Raw genomic sequence first — 23,062 nt, forward strand, 5'->3', positions numbered from 1 at the left:
GCTCCATGAAAAAAACTGCCTTTGTTCCTTGGTTTTGAACAATTGTCCCTGCCTATGCCGGCTAATTTCTCCAGCCCCAAGAATGGCGATTGGCTGGGGGGGTTAATCACTTTCCTTCTCCCTTCTTTCCTCTCCCCCCCCCGCCATGCACACTGGCTGGACCGGGGCCGGTGCGCAAGCCAGGAACCCCCCTCTCTCTCACGATGCACTGGGGTTAGATCAGGGCCAGCGCGCAAGCCAGGGGCCTTCTGGGGGGAACATACTCTGGGAAATTGCTTTAATGCAAGAGGTTTATAGTGGCCATTTATGCACGGGAGATTTTTCCTTAGATTTGCTGCTCTCTAGATGCCCCCTTTTCCCATCCAAATTCTCAAAACTCAACAATCAGCCCCTAAGAAGAGTTTTGAGAATTAGGATGGGGAAAATGTGCATCTAGAGAGCGGCAAATCCAAGGCACACCTCTTGAAGCGGCACAGGTTGGAGCTGCTCCTTTCCCACTTTCAGCTAAACACTTCTCTGGGCACATGGATGCAATTCCTGCCCCCCCCCCCAATCCTGTCTGTCATTAAAGGGCAATGGGTTCCACACCTATAGAAAATAGAGGGAAGCTCTGAGGAAAGTGCTGCCTTGCCCCCCCCCCCCATTTGGAATCTGACTATTCCAAAAGCAGAACAGAGCGAGGGTGGAAGAAAAATGGAGGAGACCAGAAGGACTGGTGCTTGTTTTTTGCGCTGGGGCTGGTAAACCGCAGGAGGTAATCTGCTGGGCGGAGTTGGGGCGGAGTTAGGGGCAGGCATAAACAATGAGCTTGTTGGAAGGGGAGGCCTCCTGCAAAAGGGACAGACCAAACCGTTGTCAAATACAGCGTGCTTTGTTCCCATGAAAAACCAAAACTACATCGAGATTGACGGGGATAAATCGCGGCCATGAAAAAAAGCATTTAAATTGGGTTGGTTTTTTTGGGGGTCCGTGGCAAAAGAGAAGCAAAATCTACCGTGAAAAATGCCCCATAGTCTCTATGCCTGTAACCATGTAACAAAATCAGAAAATAAGGGTCACACTATACACAATGCAGGAGGTCAGTAATCAGCTTCTTCCATTTCTTCCATGCTCTGCATGGGCACTTGGAAAATTTGGGAACTGGTGCTGGGGGAGGGGATGTTTAGACCCAGGCTCAAAGCCTGGCTTGCCATAAAACTCACTAGGTGACCTCGGAGCCATTAATTCTCCTAGTCAAACCTACTTCACAGAGTTGTTGGACGGATAAACTGGAGAAGCTTCTCTGAAGAAGGGCGGGATAAACGTGTAGTAATAAAGACATTTAAATTGCTCCTCCAGCCAACCAAAGATGCGGGGGCGGGGGTGACAGGGGCGGGGGTGACAGGGACAGATAACGTTGCCTAAAGGCAGACTTCTAATCAAAGTAAAGCCATAAAGGGTCTCAGTATGCTTAGATTCTCTTGATACCAAAAGGGCCCCTGCACAAGACTGCAGTGGGACAGGGGTCCCATGAGGTAACTAGACTTCCTTGATGGACCATTTTAAGGAGGCAGTGGGTGAGTGGTAGGACCTTCTAGTTACATCTAGTCATGCTGCTTCCATGTGGGGAGCATGAACCCGGGACTTCCATCTATTCCACTTTAAAGCATTAGAGCAGGGACAAAAAATGGAGATTATATAGATTGTGACGTGAGACATGAATTTGGTCTTTCTAAAAATGCAGTTATGGAAACACATTATGGAAACACATGTAACCTGCTCTAAGTCCTTAGGACAGAAAGAACTGAAATGAACTGAAGTAAAGAAACATAAAAGGATATGATCTGATGCCAAAAGGTTTGCAAATGAAACTGGTCAGCCATGGTCTATCTTGTTTTGCCATATAATACTTACCGATACACTGGTCCCCTCGCTTCTGATACCCAGAGGGACACTGGCAGGCAAATGATCCTCTTAAGTTGAGGCATAACTGATCTGACTGGCAGTTATGAGTGCCTGTTGCACACTCATCAATATCTTTAAAAAAATAAAGAAAAAAGACAGCATAATTACAAACTTTGGAAAGAGAGCCCCAACTTTTCTACTCTTCGCCTTGCATTCACAGTAAAAGAACACAGTGAAATCAAAGATTCTAGATTTGTTTCATATGTTAACTGAATGGGCTAGTTGTGGCTTTCCTGTGATTGGATCCCACCATCATCAGCCTTCTAGGCTAGAGGAGCTGATGTGGTTAATTCCAATGTGATGCAGCCAGATATGCAACTTTTTCTTATTTTGACGCAATGTGAAATCCAGTCATAAGGAAACAGAAGCCCTCCAGTAATTAATGCCTCAGTCAGCAAGTGTTCTTTGTCAACCCACTTCCATAATGAAATAGCTATGTTCCATGGAAGTTCAGTGTTCCCCAACAGAAGCAAAAGAGTGTTGGAAAAGATCCATGTGTACACCCCTGATGGAGTGTACATAGATTTCCCCAACATAAAAGTGAGAAGGATACTCTCCCTTTTGTGTGTGAAGCTCTACATGTACAACAGAATTCCTGAATTGGTGCTGCTGGACTGGAGTGGTTGCATTTTATTTGACTTACAGAATACTGAGGACAATTTGAAAAACACTCCATTTATACAATCTACATTGTCGAACAACCAAAGGATGAAGGACAATTAATAACTAGGTTTTTTTTAAAGGAGAACAAAAACATTATTGTGGGCAGCAATGGATTAATTATTTTACGGAGATAATTCTTGCAAATAATCTACTGTAGTTCTTCTGAGTACACAGATTGGCTCTGTCCAGAACTACTACTTTGCACCTCTCAGACTGACAGAATTTATGCATGACAAGATATATGTTTAGACATGCAAATGTCCAGTTCTTCTGAAACTGGATTTATTTGGATCCAGAACAGGAAACTCATTAATAAGTAACAGACGAGAGCAAAAAGAATCTGTTTGACTGGATCAGACCAAATTCCATCTAATCTAGCAGTCTGTTTATTTAAAATATTTCTCTCCTGTTCTAAAATGCTCAAGATGTCATAAATAAAAAATACATATTGTTTACTTAGCATTACCTATGTCAAAGATTTCAATCATGATGTTTCATCACTTAGAGCTTCAAGGTGGCTTACATTTTCTGGATAACATCATTTGAAGTATGTGGCCATCTTCAAGATTGATATCACTATACCTTTATACTGAAAATTTAATTTTATCTATATTTCTCTTCACTTTGGCATGCTGCTTTGCAATTTAATTGTGCTCATGTGTCACCTGTGTGCAGTGACAAGCCACTATTTCTGTTTTTCAAGTGTGGCTTGCTTGAGAAGATACAGGATCAGGGCTTGAACACAGGTCAAAACAGTGCATTGGCATCTACTAATGGATACCTCAGACTAGCACGATCTCTTCATATCTTGGAAGCTAACCAGGGTCAGCCCTGGTTAATACCTCAAAAACACTATAGGGTTGCCATAAGTTGGCTGTGAGTTGACGGCACTTTCTACTCACTACCATCTTCTACTGATTTAGAAATCAGTAGAAGCTGGTAGTGAGTAGGAAGTGCCGTCAAGAAATCAGCATCATGTGATAACCCACCAAGCCTTCAGATCAGTGGATTTCCTGGGCTGTGATGTTGCAGGTACTCTGCTCACCCAGTCCCACTGACCTACAAAGACTCTAAACGGGGTTCCAGGTCAGGCTGGGATTTAGCCTGGCCACAGCGGTGCTTGCCCAAAGCTCAGCACTGAAAAACCTGAATCGCACTGTACCATGCTGCTAGCTTTGCTCACCTGCCATGGTCAATCCAACTCTGGTGCCTAGAAGCTTTGTGCACTGGCAAAGGACAAGTGCTGCTGGAGCATCCTATGCATCTGGAGCCCAAGAAGCAGAAGGAGCACTAGAATACCATAGGCAATATATGACATTACAGGTTCTAGATACTCCTGCCCAGTTAAACGAATTCTCTGATTGTCTCCTCACTCTAAATTTATGCCATGGCAACCCTGCATAAATATTATTAACTTCAAGGCTTGTAAACAGATGCTCCACTGATTTCCTATGGTGAGTCAGAAATCTCCTCCAGGCCATCAAGCAAGTAAGCTTTTGCAAAATAAAGAGAGTAATTTCTTTTGATTTTAGGTCACCAAATGTGCCACCAAGTCACTGACAAGTCTATTTATATTAAAGACTCTTGCGGGCTAGTAGCTTGTCTGGGAGTATTTGCAAGGCTGATTTATATACTTATCTGGACTTTTACCACACGCCTATCTCCTCTACAGGAGAGAGGCTAAAACTAAGGACAGTTCAATCTTAAAAAATCTATTCAGAACAACCTTTTTGAAAAACAACTACCGGTAGATGTCAATGAGAAACCAGCAACCAAAGTAATCTGTAAAACACAAGAAGAATTACATGTGTGTGTGTGTGTGTGTGTGTGGGGGGGAATTATGCCCACTTATGCCCATCAAACCTTCTATACAAAGACTATGTGCATTTGCATCTAGACCAGGGGTGTCAAACATAATGCCTGTGGGCCGGATCTGCCCCCTTGAGAGCTCTTATCTGGCCTGTGAGCCAGCCATCCCCTCCAGTCCCGATCTGGGCTGGCGATGCATGGACTGGCCTGACCAAGTGACATTTATGTCATATCCAGCCCTCGTAACAAATGAGTTTGACACCCCTGATCTAGACTCTCCTACTGAAAGTCTAATGAAAGCCCTGCTCCCCACCCCAGGTGTTCACTCTTATTCAGAGAGCTATGGGAGAGAAGCAACAAAAAGCCATCCCCTCACAATCAGTGATTTGAATTTTTGATGGATGAAATAGTTTAGTGACCTATGATTTAGCCTTTGGAAAATGGTACTGTATGTTTTTTTCCTTTTCCCATTAAAAGATTTAACACAATACAAATTTGGACTGGGTTTGTGTGCAGTTCCCGTTTTATTACTGCTATAATCCAATGCTGTGACAAGATTTTCTTTTGGCATTTGACACCAACTGAAAGCCTCTAAGCTGAACAAACAAATTCCTTAAAATTGGTTTACAAATCCCCGTTGAACTTTCCATATGTGTTCGGTAACTGAGGACCAGTGGCAAATTCCAGGCGGGGCCTTGGGAAAAAAAAAGGGGGGGGGAAGGATAGATTCTTTCTCATACCAAATGAAAACAAAGTTGACCACAAGACTCAAATCACAAATAGAACCATCAACTATTTGACTTTATTCTTTATGATTGTTCTCTGCCTTCCGCCACACACATACTTTACATATCCAAATATTTTCCAACAAGCTTCCTTCCTATCTCAGAACTCAAAAGAACCTTTCCTTCCTTTTGCCTTTGAACAGATGAGTGTTACCAATTCTTTAATGGTGACTCACTATGAGAAAAGTATGCAGAAAACAGTGTAAGGTGGAATGAAACATTCTTAATAAGGTATATGTATATGTGTATGCCCTGACCTGGATGGCCCAGGCTAGCCTGATCTTGTCAGATCTCAGAAGCTAAGCAGGGTCAGCCCTGGTCAGTATTTGGATGGGAGATCACCAAGAAAAGGGGTCGCCATAAGTCGGCTGCGACTTGACGGCACTTCACACACACACACACACGTGTATATATTTGTCAAGTATGTGTGTCCAAGAGGGCTGTATACTAAATATTGCACATATGTGTACAGTTCATTGCAGGATCCTAGCATGACCATCCAGGGGGGAGAGGGAGGACTGGTTTGCTCTTGTGGCAATGTTGTCACATCCAGTGCAATGCTTTATCTATCCCCATTCAAGTACACTGGCTGCTCCCATTGGTCTCATTCATTCATAAATGAACTTCTTGCTATATACGTTGCCCTATCCTAGGTTTGGTTCTTTGGTTAAACCAGTGTGTGACAGAATGCTGGGCAAGTAGAAATGTATATGCAGAGAGGCTAATAGTTTTAAATAAATAATTCCCTTAACAGCATAGGGAAATGGTAACTTAGATGCCCAGAGCCTAATCTTGCTCCACAGTGACAAAACTGTCCTCCTGATTCCTCTTTCAGACATACGTATCTGCGTGAAAGAGATGTTAGCATGAGAAAGAGAGGAAAGGGAGGATGAGAAGAGGGCTTCCTCATTTTGTCATCTTCACTCTCCCCCACACATTTTTCTCTTTCCTCACCCCATCTTTCTGAATCATCTGTTTTGGCAAGTGGGAGAACATTTTTGATAATGCATTTATTCCTAAGCTACAGCTTCACATGGGTACCCTACACCTCTGTTCCCTTGGTGAGTTTTTCTCTGGTCTAGTCACTAGGAGGAACATGAAGTAGGGCTTAATTCAAAAGTACAATTGAACACTAGGATTGTACAAATGTGAATGGACTGGATTACAAGCAAATTGCTACTGTGCTTTTGCCATTTAATGGTTCAGTCTTGCTCTCTTGCACTGCTGTCATTTTACTTTTCTGGCCATTTTCTTCCCTGAGAGACTTTTTCTGGCTAAAGTCCAGAACTGTGTATACAACAGTGTGGCTCTCTTCCCCCACTGCCTCTCTGAAGGGGTCTAGCAACGAGTGTTTCTACTAATCAGGCCTTTTCCTTAAATCACATTTATCCATAGCACACTCTGAGTCAGGAGACTTACTTTATCTATTGCTGTTTAGCTCATCACTCAGCCACAAGGTCTCCTGGAAGCTAACACAGAGTAAGATCAAAACATATTGCTAATACTTTGAAAGTGCTGATGAAAAGGCTTGAAGCCTCTTCACATGTGCCCTGGTCATGATTCTAATCAGGCCCTGCATGCAAGGAAACTGAGGAAAACACACAACTCACATGTGACTATGGCTGTTTCTACACTGTTTACAACATTTAATGAAATGTTTTATCTTTTCATATTTGCACAATTTCCTCTTAGTTTGGTTCTGGAAACATTTTGCAATCGTTTAATGTACATGTTAACAGGAGCCCCATGGCACAGAGTGTTAAACTGCAGTATTGCAGTCAAAAGCTCTGCTCATGACCTGAGTTCAATCCCAACGGAAGTCGGTTTCAGGTAGCCAGCTCAAGGTTGACTCAGCCTTCCATCCTTCCGAGGTTGGTCAAATGAGTACCCAGCTTGCTGGAGGTAAAGGGAAAATGACTGGGGAAGGCACTGGCAAACCACCCCACAAACAAAGTCTGCCTTGGAAACGTCAGGATGTGATGTCCCCACATGGGTCAGGAATGACCCAGTGCTTGCACAGGGGACCTTTACCTTACCTTTTACCAGCAAACACTTATACAACGATGTATTTCTTTACTCGGTTTTCAAGATGAGTATCATCTGACACAAGGTGTGGATCTCAACCCAACCTGTGTACTTTGTAATGTATGAAGAAGTGATCATAGTTTAATCTTAGCCTAACCTAACTCCCAGGGCTTCAGCAAAATCATGAGTGGTATGGGACCCTGAACTCCTTGCACAATGGGCAGGATATGAATGAATAGATAGCCTTTAGATCTTGTCTGTTTCTGTGGGACTATTCATTCTCATCTCTTGACTCCTTAACCAGCTGATGACCTGCAGCTCAATGCTTGTATCAACCAGCCTTCTGCCTGGCCTGCTTTTCTGTAAGATCTGGTGGCCACAGGCTCTTTGGTTGGCCCTGCCCTTTCTATTACATTAGGGAAGCTCAGACAATCACTTACATTTCATCACCCCCACATGACATGCCATAGTGTATAGACTTGGTAAGGTAAGGTAAAGGTCCCCTGTGCAAGCACCGGGTCATTCCTGGCCCATGGAGTGACGTCACATCCCGACGTTTCCAAAGCAGACTTTGTTTGCGGGGTGGTTTGCCAGTGCCTTCCCCAGTCATCTTCCCTTTACCCCCAGCAAGCTGGGTACTCATTTGATCGACCTCGGAAGGATGGAAGGCTGAGTCAACCTTGAGCCGGCTACCTGAAAGCGACTTCCGTCGGGATCGAACTCAGGTCGTGAGCAGAGCTTTTGACTGCAGTACTGCAGCTTAACACTCTGCACCACGGGGCATAGACCTGAGGGCCACTATAAAAGCTAACCGTGCAAACCTAAGCAGAGTTAGACATTTTGAAGTCTACTTAGGGTGCAACTGCTTAGAACTGCCTTGTAAACACACATACACCCCAAACTTTTAAACAGTTCTGAGAAGCTGACTAGGAAAATGCTCTCCACTTTGCCTTGCTGCCCTTTCATATTTATGGAAGAGTGCAAAAATAGTGTGAGAACTTTTACAGGAGGGAGGAAACTCCTTGCCCCAGCCCCTTGGGTTACTGCAGAATATAGATCAGCTTGGCTCTCATAGTACTCATCTACTATCTTCAGTAATAGTTACACACCATTAATTTCCCTTCCTTTGCCCAGTGCTCCCTCGTGAAGTGATTTATACTGTTCTGTCCCTTCCGCTGCTGACTTTGGCAGTACGCTCTCTATCCTGAGCCGAAATTCTGGGTGAGCTGCTCTGAGCGATCGCAAGACCCTTGTCTGAAGCCAGCTGTTCTTTTAAGTCTTGCTGGTTGGTCATTATCCTTGCTGGAACCTCCACTCTAAAAACACATTTACTTGAAATGGGATTTCATTGGAACTTGCTTCCAAATAAGTGTACTTAGGAGCTCTGCCTCAGTCCCTCTGTTCTACACTTTACATGCCTGGCACAGATCCCTCTGGCTGTGACTCATTCTTCCCAAAACCCCTGACTCATGCTGCTTGCTCCCTTATGTAACATTTTAATCTCTGCAGTTTGCTTCCTACAACCAGATAATCACAACAGCGCTTGGTATTTCAGTGCGGTTCCCACCAGCCGTTTACACTTCAGTGCAATTATTCCTTCAGCACAGCTCTTTTTTATGTAAGAAGCCACAGGTTGCCTGGTTGCCCTTTTAAACCTGTGTCAGACTGGAGTTCATGGTTACACAGCAATATGTTCAACCTATCCAAGCATGTGCCGCATCTCATTACTCTTGATCACTGCCTGCAGGGCTGGAAAAATCCAAGCCCTTGTTGCCCAGGCACCTAATAATCTGATGCTGGTGCTAAAATTTTGTGCCACTGCAATGGGGGCATGCAGCTGGTACTAAAGGACAACCGGAAGGCAGCCCCATTCAAGCAGAAAGCTGCAGTTCCGCAGAAATTCAGAAGCTGTCCACACCCAATACGTGACGCACCTGGGAGAAAGCAAAATCCAGACCTCTCAGGGAGGTCATCTCTCAGCCTGGAAACCATCACACTCAAGACAGGGTTTCATCTACTTGCAGTGCATTAACTCTGCTACTGATTAACATTAAAGGCTGATTTATGAAGTACCCAGGTTAGGTTTGGGGTCCCCACCCTGTGTAAAAGTCAGATGTGAGCATCAGGTTTTCTTCAATTCCTCTGCACATGGTACCCAATTCCCACTGAGACCATGGTGCGCAGGAGGGAGCTTAAGCACAAGGGAAATAGGGACAACCTGCAACTCATATGTGACTATTACACAGGGTGGGGCCCCCAGACCCAACTTCTATACTTCATAATGTGTCAAATGACTCACACTACTGATTTACACACTCTTCCATTTACTGGTTTATTTTTAGAATTCGTATCTTGCCTTTTTCAGAAAGAAATCTCACATGTTGGAATAGTACTGGAAAACAAATATAATGTTGGGAATACATCAGTATCACAGGGGGAAAGTTATTCTATGGAAGAATAAATGTAGTCTTTTAGTCACATAACTGGAAGGGGTCTTATAGACCCCTGTTCAGTGCAGGAAATGCAAACTAGGGGATTCCCAAATGGTTGTCCAGCCGCCGCTTTAAAACATCCACCTCAAACATAATGCATGCTTTGAGTCCTCTTGGACAATTAATTTTGGACATATGAAGCTGCCTAAGCCAACTTAACAACAGAGGCATAACATCCAAATCACAAGATGTTATAGTTCCACTGTACGCTGCATTGGTCAGGCCACACCTGGAGTACTGTGTGCAGTTCTGGAGGCCTCACTTCAAAAAGGATGAGGACAACTCAGAACGGTGAAACTCTGCTCATGGTTACACTGTAAATATCCTCGTAAATGTTGGCTCTCTTACATACACAGCCTTTCTTTGAAGGGCTACACTTTGAAGAGTTCCGAAAAATTATACTGTTTTTTAATACTGTTGGAGGAAATATTTCTGAAGCACCAAAGAAAATTAATCATGCTGTATCTATTCCTTGCATCATTTATATTTTAGGTAATACCATGACATGTCTTATACTTCCCTCAGTACATTTCTTATGGCAAAAGCCAAGCTCAAATCCTGAACGCCTGCCGGATCCTCCCTTGATCCTTTTTACACTTTTCAGCAACATTAGTATCCTTGCAAATCCTTTGGTTTCCTCCTCTGCATTAACAGGCTATCAGCAATCTCTGTCAAAAGCTTTTTTTCCCCTTTTCAAAATTCCCTTGCTACTTCCTTCAATGTTTGGAATGTTGTGCATCTGGGCCTAATGCCCAGACAACTTTTAACTCCTTGCTTTTGGGAACTTGAAGACTTCAGTCAGGAAAAAAAAATGCTACCTGTCTTCGAATCAGGGAGTATGACAGGCGTTATCTGTTCTTTCCTGTGCCAATGTTTGTACAGGCTTCTGTCATACTGCTCCCTATCCTTGGGGCAGCCTCTCTCCTTTATTAAGTACTCTTCCTCATTTTCATTCTTGCCATAAAATCTCAGTTCTTCAGCAAACCTGTTCTGGAACCACGACAGCGTCGTACTGTACCGCCTACCAGGGCATCTAAGGCTTGAATCAGGAACCTCACAATGGAAAGCTGGCTTCTAGTAAGCAACACAGGATATTCAGACCCCTCAGCCCTCTTCTGACACAGAGGGGACCAGACGTGTGCTACAATGGCCCCTGTGATTGTGGCTTGCAGTACGAGGCTTCTCAATTGGCCAGGCCAGATACTAACAGCCTGGCTAACTAACCTTAATAAGCCATCCATGCAGCAGCATATGCCTGTTCAATCCCAGGCTGGTTTAAAGACTCAGTCCTAACCTGCAAGAATCTTGCACTAGAGAACACCCACTCTTAGGATTGCCAACATCCAAGCCATAAAATGGCTGCTTTGTCAATTGGACTCTATGGCATTGAAACCCCTCCCCAAACCCCGCTCTTAGGCTCTGCCCCAAAACCTCCGGCCAGTAGCGAAGAGAAACCTGGCAACCCTATCCACTCTGGATCTGCTTCTGGCTGCCACATCCACCACTCCAGTCTAGCCCTGTCACTGCCACAGTCATCATGTTGTCTGCACCCTTGGGCCTGATGTCCCCCACCCCTGCTCTAGACTACCGAACAGAGTAGATGGCAGCGGTGCACAGCCCAAATACTGCACTGTAGCCAGGCCACTGTCCTGTTTCTGCCCAGGAATACCACAGCCTCTTGCGGGTTTGTACCACTTGTGACATCTGCACTGCAGGTTGGCTGCCCATGTGCAAGCACCACCGCTCAGCTTCTGGACAGAAGGAAAGCCCTGGAGCTAAAACTGATGAGTCTCATGGTTAAGGGGATTCTCCATATTTTACAGGTTCACCCTTGGCAATGAGTTTTCAAACTTGACCTAAAGGCTTAAATGTAGGGATCAGCAACCAAAACCCCAGGATGCAAACTTACAACACACTCAGTTATCTCCAGTTGTAAACTGGAGGCAGGAGAGGTACGTGACACAGGCTGTGGTGACAGGAATTCCTAGCAGTCTACTGGGGTGGGGATGGGTAGTAGAGCCGTGGCCCATTAATCTCAAAATACAGCTCCTGTACAAGTAATTGCTGACCAGGGCTTTAGCTGGTAGTGCTTTTCTGCAATTCATTTCACTGGGGCATATACAGGGGAACTTCTTGTCATGGCTCTCCAAAACTGATTTACAAAAGGTAATTAATTACATCCCCCCTTCAATGCACCCCCATCCTCCATTCTCCTCCTGGCTCTTATTCTAAAATAATACTAATTTGTTTTTTGTTTTTTTAAAGAGAAAGACCGTGTTGGAGACTATGGCCAAGATCCCATTCCAGCTGAAGTTCAGCTTATTTATCTCACTTGATTTTGATGGAAGAATTAAGCACCTGCTTAAATATGGCTCATTGGATTGAAGTATAGGAAAATTAACTATTGCTGTCATATTTTTGTCAAAAGACATCCCCCCCCCATCAAGTTACAGCTGACTTATGGTGACCTTGTAGGGTTTTCAAGGCAAGAGACATTCGGAGATGGTTTGCCATTACCTGCCTCCACACCATGACTCTGGTATTCCTTGGAGATCTCCCATCCAACTACCAGCCAGGGTCAGGGCTGAGAGTGTGTGACTGGCTCAAGGTCACCCAGCAAGCTTCCATGGCGCAAGTGGGGATTTAGCTCAACACCTTAACCACTACACTACATTGGCTCTTGACAAAAACATTACACTCTATAAAATGTAATCTGAATTGATTTCAACAGAGGATCGTAAGGAATGTATTTTAGCTCTGTTGTTGCAAACAAGTTTGTAAATATAGCTATTTTTTTCTTTTAAAAAAGAACAATTTGAACTATTTAATACAATTTATCATCAAGAATCAGAATGATGCTTTGGGCAGTATGTTGATACCAGTTGTCAAGACAGATACAAACTGTATGGACTCCTCGGGAGTTGTTTCTTTTAAATCTTTTCTTCTCGTAGATTTAGCAAGCATGAAATCAAGCCAGTATGAGTACAGCTCTAACCCACCCACGATGACCAATAAATGCTGGAGACTATTCAAAAAATGACTGTAGATAAAAGAGATTTCCCCCCTGTGGTATATCATCTTCAGAACTAATATGGAACATTTCCATGTATTCTGTTCAGAATCATTTTCTGCAGTGTTTCAAAAAACACATTCTTGAACATGAAGAGCCTGCATGACAGTTAAATTGAATTAACGTAAACCAAATTAACCTCCTAGATTATCATTGCAACTTTAAAAAAAGAAAGAAAACTCTGGATCAAGTAATTGTGAATGCTTTCTTTGTTTATTTAAGTTAATGGAAAAACTATTCCATGTTTAGATATGAACCTGCCATCCTTCCTTGGAAGTAGGCCAAAAGCATGATTATTATGATAAATGGTGTCCAGAATTATCCAATTTAAAAAACAAAACAAAAAACGATGTTGAATTTTTAGTTTCCATTTTGTTATTTATTTTTATTTTGTTTACTTCCTTCCCTGGAAACCAAGTAAGCCAGGCCTGAAGTGAACCACTAGGCTGAACAAAGCCCACTAAGCATGGTTCATGGCTCCCAGGAGTCTCACAACACTCCAGCTTTTGTAGGTCCAGGCAGCCAGTTCTCTCAGAGCCTTCTCAGACCCACCTACTTCACAAGGTGCCTGTGTGGGGAGGAGAAGGGAAGGTGATTGTAAAATTGGGAGGCGCTGTGGCTCAGTGGCAGAGCCTCTGCTTGGCATGCAGAGGGTCCTGGGTTCAATCCCTGGCATCTCCAGTTAAAGGGACTAGGCAGGTAGGTATTGTGAAAGACCTCTGCCTGAGACCCTGGAGAGCCGCTGCTGGTCTGAGTAGACAATACTGACTTTGATGGACCAAGGGTCTGATTCAGTATAAGGCAGCTTCAGGTGTTCATGTTACTCCTTAAAGGTAGAGGAAAGCGGGGTATAAGAACCAACTCTTCTTCTTCAGATGTGAATGAGAAGGGCTTGCCCTTTGTCCTTGCAAATGATTTGAAGATCACCTGAAGTACCCTCGCAAACCTGCAACGCTCCCTGCATGCCAGTCTCAGAAACACTGCCACAGAAAATCAAAACTGAATTGTTTTGCAGTGCAAAGGCCTGGCTTAAACATACATCAGAATGGGTGGCAGAATGGACTATAGTGCTTCAGACTACAGGTAAGGGATGCCATTTTTGTATTGTCTTCCATGTACACATTCCCACCTGCAAGTTAAAGAATTGGCGCATTAATGAGAAAGTTAATTAGTTCACACCCTGGACCCTGTGTGGATAGTTTTCTACTTGCAGGGTTTTTAAATACACTGGTGCACTAAAGAAATATAATTCCCCATCTGTAACCTGAAGCAGCAAAGTTCCTATGTACTAGAAACTCTCATATAGCTCTGCCCAGGGTCTGAGATCAACCTCAGAGGTCATGTGCCCCCCACCATTGGAAGTATGTTGAATAACTATGAGGGAAAGCAGTGCCGTGGCTTTAGAACTCTTTCCTGAGGAAAATTCACCTTTCTTGTTTCTTATGTCATTCTGTCACAGTGACAGAATGACAGAAATGACAGAATGTGACAGAATGACAGCAAGAACAGGAAAGATGAATTTTCCTCAGGAAAGAGTTCCACACATATGTGACAGAACGTTTGTGATGCCTATTGTTTCATGGTTGGACTAATTTATGGCGCTTTTTATTGATGTTTAATGTCGGTGGTTTTATGATGTGTTGTGAGGGTACTTGCTGGCCAACCGCTTTGTTTTTTATTGTAAATAAATGTTATAATTTCTAATCTTGATTGCTATCACTTGTCCTGGCAGTCCATTTCATGGACAGAAGGGTGGGATACAAGTTCAATGAAGAAACAAAAGAATTCCAGCCATCTCATTCTTCTTTGGGCCAGGCTAATATCAGAGCTGTTGGTAATCAGTTGCCTCGGAGGCTGCCAAAATACACTGTTGTGCCATGCTTTAATCATCCCTTCTGTCTGAACATCAGGGTAGTTAGCTATGCCGCATAACACTTTTTTGTGTTCAGGGTATGTGCTCTAAAGATCACAGTGCGATGTGGCCTTTCCTTGAGGAGGTTCAGGCAGTTTATTGAAATTAAATCAAAAGAGTTTTTGGCAAAACATTAGGAAGAACTTTCTGACAGTTAGAGCGGTTTTTCGGTCGAACAGGCTTCCTCGGGAGGTGGTGGGCTCCCCTTCTTTGGCAGTTTTTAAGCAGAGGCTAATGGCCATCTGTCAGCAATGCTGATTCTGTGAACTTAGGCAGATCAAAAGAGGGAGGGCAGGAAGGACTGCATCAGTGTTTGGCTCTCGTAGCCCTTTCTTACATGCCCAGGGTAATGCTAATCAAGACTTTGGGGTCAGCAAGCAATTTTTCTCCAGGCCTCATTGTAGGGATCCTGGAGGGTTTTTCTCCCATCTTCTGGGCATGGCTTAGGGGTCACTGGTGTGTGTGAGAAGGAGATAGTTGTGAATTTCCTGCATTTTGCAGGGGGTTGGACTAGATGATCCTGGTGGTACCTTCCAATTCTATGATTCTATTTATTTACTTTATTTACTGTCCACCTTTCTTGCTGAACCTAAAGGAAGACCAAAGTCTAGCATCCATAGATTGTCCAGGGATATCCCTGATTCTTCCTAGCAGTTGGCTGCTACCTTCTGGGGAAGGGGAAGGAGACAGCACTTCACTTCTTCCAAGAGCTAGTATTTCAGGCCTGTTTACGCATACAGCAGAATGAGGTGCTAGTAGGGTTGCCAACTGCCAGGTAGTAGCAGGAGATCTCCTGCTAATTCAACTGATCTCCAGCCGATAGACATCAGATCACCTGGAGAAAAATGGCCGCTTTGGCAATTGAACTCTATGGCATTGAAGTCCCTCCTCTCCCCAAACCTCCCCTCCTCAGGCTCCTCCTCAAAAATATCCTGCCGGTGGCAAAAACAGACCTGGCAACCCTAGGTGCTAGAGTGTTCTATACCATTTCTGACTGAAGGTGAGGCTCCTGTATCTAAAAATATATCTACAAGTAAAAGTGTAACACTAAATCTAACCACTGTCCTTGTATATTCCTTGTTCAGATACAGTGATCATTTCCATTACATTTGTATCCACCAAACACTTTTTCCTTGACTGGTCTCATAACCAAGCCTTCCAAGGTCCTACACCTGTAATAGCGACTTGACACACCCAGTGATGGGAAAAGCTTTACCTGCTTATTATTTTCTTTTAGAAGTACAGAAGATAGTCTAACACTAAACCTTCCTAACATTATCAACACAAATCAGTTTTATATAGGGTTGCCAGCTCCAGATTGGGAAAACCTGGAGATTTTGAGGGTTGAGCCTGAGGAGGGTTGGGGGGGGAGAGAGAGTCTTCAATGAGGTATAATGCCTTAGAGTTCACCTTCCAAAATGGCCATTTTCTGCAGGTGAACTGATCTCTGTTGCCTGGAGATCAGTTGTAATAACAGGAGATCTCCAGCTATTACCTGGAGGTTCATCATGGCTCCTCTTCCCCTCCCAAATCCTTAGAACTGGATGGTGATGATGACAAGGCAGTAAACTCTTCATTAGAGGTCCTAATTATTTATTTGCTTACTTTACAGTGCAACCTTAAGCGGAGTTACACCTTTCTAAGTGCATTGAAGTCAAAGGGCTTCTTCAGACTGTACAACTGGCAACCCGCTTCTTCTGTGATGGGGCCCAAAAACAGCTCACAAAAACCCTCAATTTAAACAAACAACAATATAAACAAGCAAAATACAGTTAACAAAGAAACAAAAACACAACACCAAACCTTGGGTAGGTTTTTCTAGTGTCCCCACCCCCCGCTTACAATGCCCAGCATTCCCTGAGGCAGAGGGACTAATTTAAACCAGTTTAAATTTGCAGTCTGGAAATGCCCCAGAAATTGGAACCCTAAGACCAATGCTCCAGATGTGCGTTAGAAACGCTGAGGGTAAAAGCAGAGTTGGACATTTGCTGCTGACTAAATAATCTGGTATAAACTATTGTTATCTTGTTAATGGCCCCTTAGTAAAACCAAATGATATAGAGCAAAAAAAGGGAATGAGCGCTCTCTCTTTCCCTCCAAGAACATTTGCAGAACTCTTTTTGGGTTCAGAGTTTGCCAGGCCACAAGTGCAATTTTAAGTTCAAGCTGAGGTCAATGACAGCAATCAAAAGCAGAAGCCTTATCTCAATGAGGATATTGTTTTCCAGCTGTAGTCATGCTATCTGTTGGCAGCAGCTACTTTTTAAAATCTCTACAACTCCCTGAGTAAATAAGTAGATTCCTGATGCTGTTCCAGCTTCAAAATATGCCTTTGAAGGGCTTAGCCAGCAAGATGCAACTATTTCCCCCCACCAAAATACTTGTGTGATTCTCTATTACAGTCTTCTGAATAGGCAGGTACTCTGCACAATAAGAAATGGGACCAAGACACATTCACTGTTGAAGGAGACCGGCAGCCCATTCCTATTGGGGGTGTGTGTGTCTGCGGTGGCCAGAGGCAGTGCGGCCACGCTGCCTCCAGAGCTGCTTGCTGCCAGCACAGCAGGCCCAAAAAAGAATAAAAAAGGATTTTATAGAAAAAAGCCAGTAGAATTCCATATAGATTTTCACAGAACTATGCCACGATTTTGCAGGTGAATCTTGAAGCCTGCAAAATGGTGTGTTTTTGGCCTGAAGCGTACAACAAAAACCAACTAAAATGTAGAAGCAATAAGGAAGGCTTTGGAGTTATTAGGGTTGCTTTAAAGATGACTGTTTAGGTTAGACACGGTAAACATTCACAAAGTTGTACACTGTGAGGAGAGAGTGACTAGAGAGATTTCTTCTCCTTTCTTATAACATACGGGATGACCTAATAACATTAACTAGCAATTGTTACAGGACAAAAAAATCATGTAATTGAACTAGGTATTCATCATCAAATGACGTGGTCGTGGCAGCTTTTAGCTTCCACACATAACACAGAAAGAAAGGATTGTAGCCCAATCCCAAACATGTTGACTCAGAAGTAAGTCCCACTGAGTTTAATGGGGTTTACTCAAGAATAAATGCGGACAGGACTGCAGATTCAAAGAGATTCGTGGAAAATAGGTGTATCTGTGAGAGTTATACATGATGTAAATGGAATCTTTATGTTCAGAGGTGGTGCACCTCTAATCACCAGATGCTAAGGATGAAGAACAAGGAAAAGCTACCACCTTCTTAGCTCCCAGGGGGTGACTGGCCATTGCTGGAAACAGAATGCTGGTCTAGATGGATTTTGGCTTGATTTAGCAAGACAATTCCTTTATTCTGAATTTTTAAATTGTCTCTCAGTCTGAAAAGGACCAGCATCTTTTCTTGCATTCAGCAGTAGTCAGGGCTGCTCATACCAAAGAGCTTACCTAAGAAACAGAGACAGATTTATTCTTGATTTCACTTCTGCCAAGTGAAACCAACAGCAAGACTTTCACCAAAACAACCCCCCAACACACACACACACACACATTTGTTGGTGTACAGTAGAATACGCTCGCTGGTTGCCAACAAAAACAAATGGAAGTGCACACTATTGCGCACAAATTCCAAAGATCTGTGACAGGCAGGTGAGAACAGTGGGAAAGAACACGAAGCAAAAATGCTGGAAGTATCTCCAAGTTCTTTGATGAAGTAGGCTCTTGCCTATGGAAGCTTCTGCCACCATCAACTTGTCTTTTTGCTGCAACAAATTAATCCTTCTGTTCTGGCATGTGTTAGGTCTCTCCACTTGCACTCTGTCTCTCACACAATACACTGGGAGCTACTTCCACAAGGATAGAGCTTTGCACAGAGATCCTTAGTGTCTCCAATTAAAAGGGACCCAGAGCTGTGAAAAACCTCTGAGACCTAAGAGAAGTGCAAGTCAGACTAGCCAATGCTAACTTAGATTATCCAATTTTACTGAGTATAAAAAAGTTTCATATATTCATGTTCTATCTTTCCGTTTGTTCAGATCAGTTAGGCCTTGGAGTCAGGTGATTCCCCTTTCTGGTGTTCTCTTTTTTTAATGTTCTTTTAGGTAACAAAAAAAAGGCAATTTTACTTGCGGTTGCGGTACAGGATCCCACACTTTACAAGATTAAAAAAACCCCACAACTGAAAGCTTTAATCAAGGGATTGTCATTTGCTTCTTGTTTAGGTTTCAAGCTTGGAATTGCAGATAAACTCAAAGTAGGAACACCTACTACCAGAAACATGCAAGATCTGCACCCAGAGAAACACAAGATCAGTGGGCACCTCTCCCCACACTGTTTGCCTTCCTCCATAAACACTAATGATAAATTTGGGCTGTGGAACAATCAATGTACCTGTGCTACTACACAAGAGTCATTTTCAAATTGTGCTCTGGGAAACCTGGGGTTCCTTGGAAGCTTCTTAGGGGCTCTACATAAGGAGATGGGTAATGGATGACAAGCTTCTATCACATTCAGTTCAAGTGAAGCAAAAGTGAAGCCCCACAATTCGGCAGTGCGCTAAGCAAACACAGCATATTCACCATGCTCCAGAATTCCGTTTAAACTGCAAGTGTTCTTTGGCAGATGAGATGGTATGGAAAGGGTTTCCCTAAAGGTAGAACTTTGAAAACCACTAATATACTGTATCAATCTTTATAATAACTTGCCTTAAAATGCCAAATATGTATTTTTTTTGTTTCATTTGGCATTCTTTCAGTGATTCCTCCTTCCTGCCCAATGTTTTAATTGTTTTCATGTTTTTGTATGTATTTTAGCTCTGGTTTTAATTGATTTTATGATGTGTTTCTTGTTTGTTTTAATTGTTTTTAAAATGTAGTTTTTAAATAATTTGTTATTTGCCTTAGTGGCCCTTATGAGGGAGAAAGGCAGGGTATAAATTTTGTTTAAAAATTACTGATAATGCCATGCAAGCAGTATTTGACACTATGCAGATAAGTTATAAAAGTAAAATTAGAAATTCCTGTCAGCATCTAGGACATCTTTGAATTGTAATGGGTTCGCAAAATTTCTTGGGTAAATACTCCCTAATAAAACAATATACTCAGTTCTCTATAGTAAAAGTTTTGGTTCCATGCCATTAACACCAAGCAAATGAATGGGAAATAAATTTGCTCACTAAATCTATTTTCATCTAGTTATAAGTGTCCTAATGTACCAAAGTACTGAAACCCTATTCTTGAAAACTTTTTACAAATTTATATTCTTGACAACGGGACATCCTGAGATCATGAAAGTTTCTGCTTAAACACATATGATTCCCCCCCCCCCCCATTCCTCTGGGGTAGGCCTTCATAACTTGTAGCCCATCAAATAAAAACATGTGCCAGGTACTTGACAGCCCACTGGTTTTGAAAGTCCAGGAAGAGAGCAAAAAGTGGTTTAGTGGGCCCCACTAGGTCACTATAGAAAGTTACAAGGCTTCTTTAGATTTGGAAGGTCTCAGATTGCTCTACCTGCTTCAGGATGTTGGTACAGATACCTTTACAAAAAGAGGCAGGAACTTAGTTGGCCAGGGCTATCCAGGTTCTCGGGTACAGTGTGGTAAGCTGCAGTACTGCAGTCCAAGCTCTGCTCACGACCTGAGTTCGATCCCAATGGAAGGTGGTTTCAGGTAGCCGGCTCAAGGTTGTCTCAGCCTTCCATCCTTCCGAGGTTGGTAAAATGAGTGCCCAGCTTGCTGGGGGTAAAAGGAAGATGACTGGGGAAGGCACTGGCAAACCACAAACAATGTCTGCCTAGTAAACGTCAGGATGTGACGTCACCCCATGGGTCAGGAATGACCTGGTGCTTGCACAGGGGACCTTTACCTACTACCTGATCGTTTTAAGTGAAGATGTTGGGAACTGAACCTGGCAAAGCAGATGCTCTACCTCTGAGCTATGGCCCCTCCCTTGATATATGGAGCAAACTCATTTACCATTTGAACTGTGAACTGACTTCTGATATTTGAGTCTCATTTTCTTCTCAGCATCCTCAAAATGGCAAAATTTCTGGGCAAACTGACACGTGTACTTGCTGCAAGTAACACATGCAGCATGCCTCTTTGTGGTTATATTTCCCCAGGCTCAATGTAACGGAAGCCACTGTACATGTTTGGCATTGATTTTTTAAAAAAGAAAGAGCACTGGCTTTGGAAAATCAGGTGGCAATTTATGGCAAGCATGAAAATTGTGCAACAGTTATTTAAAAACTGGAACATTCTTGTGGTCCTGGTGCAGAGCATATGCTGAATTCCAAGTGTTTACAAATGGAATCAACATCTTATAGGCACCTATAAATAAATATAGCCCAGCAGAGCTCTGGAATGGGCAGCAACCAGGGACATGCTGGGGAAGGAATGGGACCTTGTCAGTATTCTAAGGCTCCTCATATCTTGCTCCTGGTGCCAGAAAAAAAAAAGGTGTAAGCATAAACAACTACTTAATTGGACTGGAAACCAAAGACCCCCCCCCCCCCCACACACACACACTGCAGCTTAGGACAGTGACTAACAATGCAATCCTAAGGATGCTTTCCTGGATCTTAAGCACCACTGAACAGAATTCTGCTTAGGGTTGCTCTCAATGTCTGAAGCCAATCACAGCACACCTAAGCTCTCTATAAATCCCAGCCAGGATACTGATACTTCCGAAGACAGGGTGAATGGCATGGGGCTACATTTATCTGACTTCATGATGTGCACACTTAGAATGCACATGGGGGGGAAGGGATTTGGTGACGGGGACTCTAGAGAAAGGGCACTTTTCACTAAAAGGGAGCACTTTGTACAAACTGCATGTAAATTCCAAAAGGTAGCAGCCTGCAAGGGGAAGGGGGGGGGGAAAGATATAGGATCTGGAGGAACACCTGGTGGTGCCACGCTCTCTAATATGTAGCTCAAACCATGTGCAGACTGCTTGAACCCATGTGCTGTTTATTGGTACTGCTGAACATTACTGATTACTGTCCTTGTGTTTCTTTTGATTCTTTGCAGGCAGTCCTTCAAAAGGGCAGAGGTCAGGATGGACCCCATTCACTATGCAGTGCCAAACACCTGCTTAAGCTTACAACACAACTGAGAGCTGGAGTGACCACTGTCTTACTACCTTGGTTGTGAACTGGTACAGTCCTAAAATAACTCATGTCTGAATTGCCTCTGCATGACCAGGACTAGAAATGGTATAAGGGTCAAATTTTAATCGCAATAAAGCATTTTATAACCTGCTTTGAGCCTTTGAAATGGGTCACTTACAAATTTAATAAATTAATGTTTTTTTAAATGCTGGATGGATGGCAATTGGGTTGAAATGTTCTTTGTTGTTTTATTACTTTTTTTAATGATCCACACTGAACAACCTATCCTTGTAGTGGCAGGTGCTCACATGAAATACACTAATGAGCTATAAATTTCACCATTGTAGAAAGCCAAGTAATTTCTTTTGACAGATAAGGAATGCCAAGAATTCAATCTTTCCTTGTGTGAGAAAAATGTTTGCCTATCCAATTATGTACAAATATATGGAGGAATGGATTTAACTACTAATAACATTTGAAAAGAAGCCCAAAGTCTGGATTATACAATATAGATGCACATGTACTAATGCAACTCGGGGCAACTTAAACCAGACACAGGAGACACCAGCCCAGTCTACTGTCTTCTGTTTTGTTTTTTAGAACGGAAGCGCAGCCGTGGTTGGGGGGGGGGGCTGTGGCAATGTTTTGGGGTGGGCCTGCAAATATGATGTGTGCAGCAGCAGAATAAGAGGGTGTACTTCACCCAAATCAAAACTGCATCATCGAGTCGCTTTTCCATATGGGCAATGTGAATGGGTGGGTGTATCTTTTCCCTTGTGAAGAGAAAAGCAGCTAGGGGGTTATTTTGATTAGAAAAACAATCCATGGGAGAAGTACTCCCTGCCCACTCCAATAATTCATAACTCCGACAGCTACCCTTGAGTTTAAAGTAAGTACAAAAAAAATCAAGAGAGTAATCACAGATCTCCTGTGCCCAGTTTGGCTCCTTCGTAGCATTTTAAGTGCTAAGACCAACTCTAAGGTGCCACAAGACCCCTGTTTATTTTTCTGCTACAGTAGATGAGCATGGGTATTTGTCCAGAAACTAATACTTACAACTCTTTTAAAAGTTAAGTAAGCGCTGTTAACCGTATATGGCATGTGGGCGGGGCTGAGGTCAATGGAATACTAATACTAGTTAGTACTTGCACAAAGCTAGTTAGTAGTTGCACAAAGCTACTCTACACAATTTGGTAATGTACCAGTGAATCATTGCAGATATTACTGCTGTACTGCATACAGCACCATAAGGTCCAAAGCAAACTCTTGCATTTTCCCACTGGCGGAAACAGGCT

General features: G+C 43.1%; 1 protein-coding gene across 1 annotated transcript in view; it reads right to left on the bottom strand.

Annotated features, from left to right (window-relative positions):
* EFEMP1 (EGF containing fibulin extracellular matrix protein 1) overlaps positions 1-23,062 on the bottom strand; it is a 47,572-nt gene that overhangs the window by 13,000 nt on the left and 11,510 nt on the right. The window contains exon 4 of the mRNA XM_056852796.1: positions 1,894-2,016. Coding sequence (XP_056708774.1) covers positions 1,894-2,016 — 123 coding nt within the window. The remainder of the gene's footprint in view (positions 1-1,893; positions 2,017-23,062) is intronic.

This window comes from Euleptes europaea, chromosome 7 (assembly GCF_029931775.1).
Source record: "Euleptes europaea isolate rEulEur1 chromosome 7, rEulEur1.hap1, whole genome shotgun sequence".
Taxonomy (NCBI): domain Eukaryota; kingdom Metazoa; phylum Chordata; class Lepidosauria; order Squamata; family Sphaerodactylidae; genus Euleptes; species Euleptes europaea.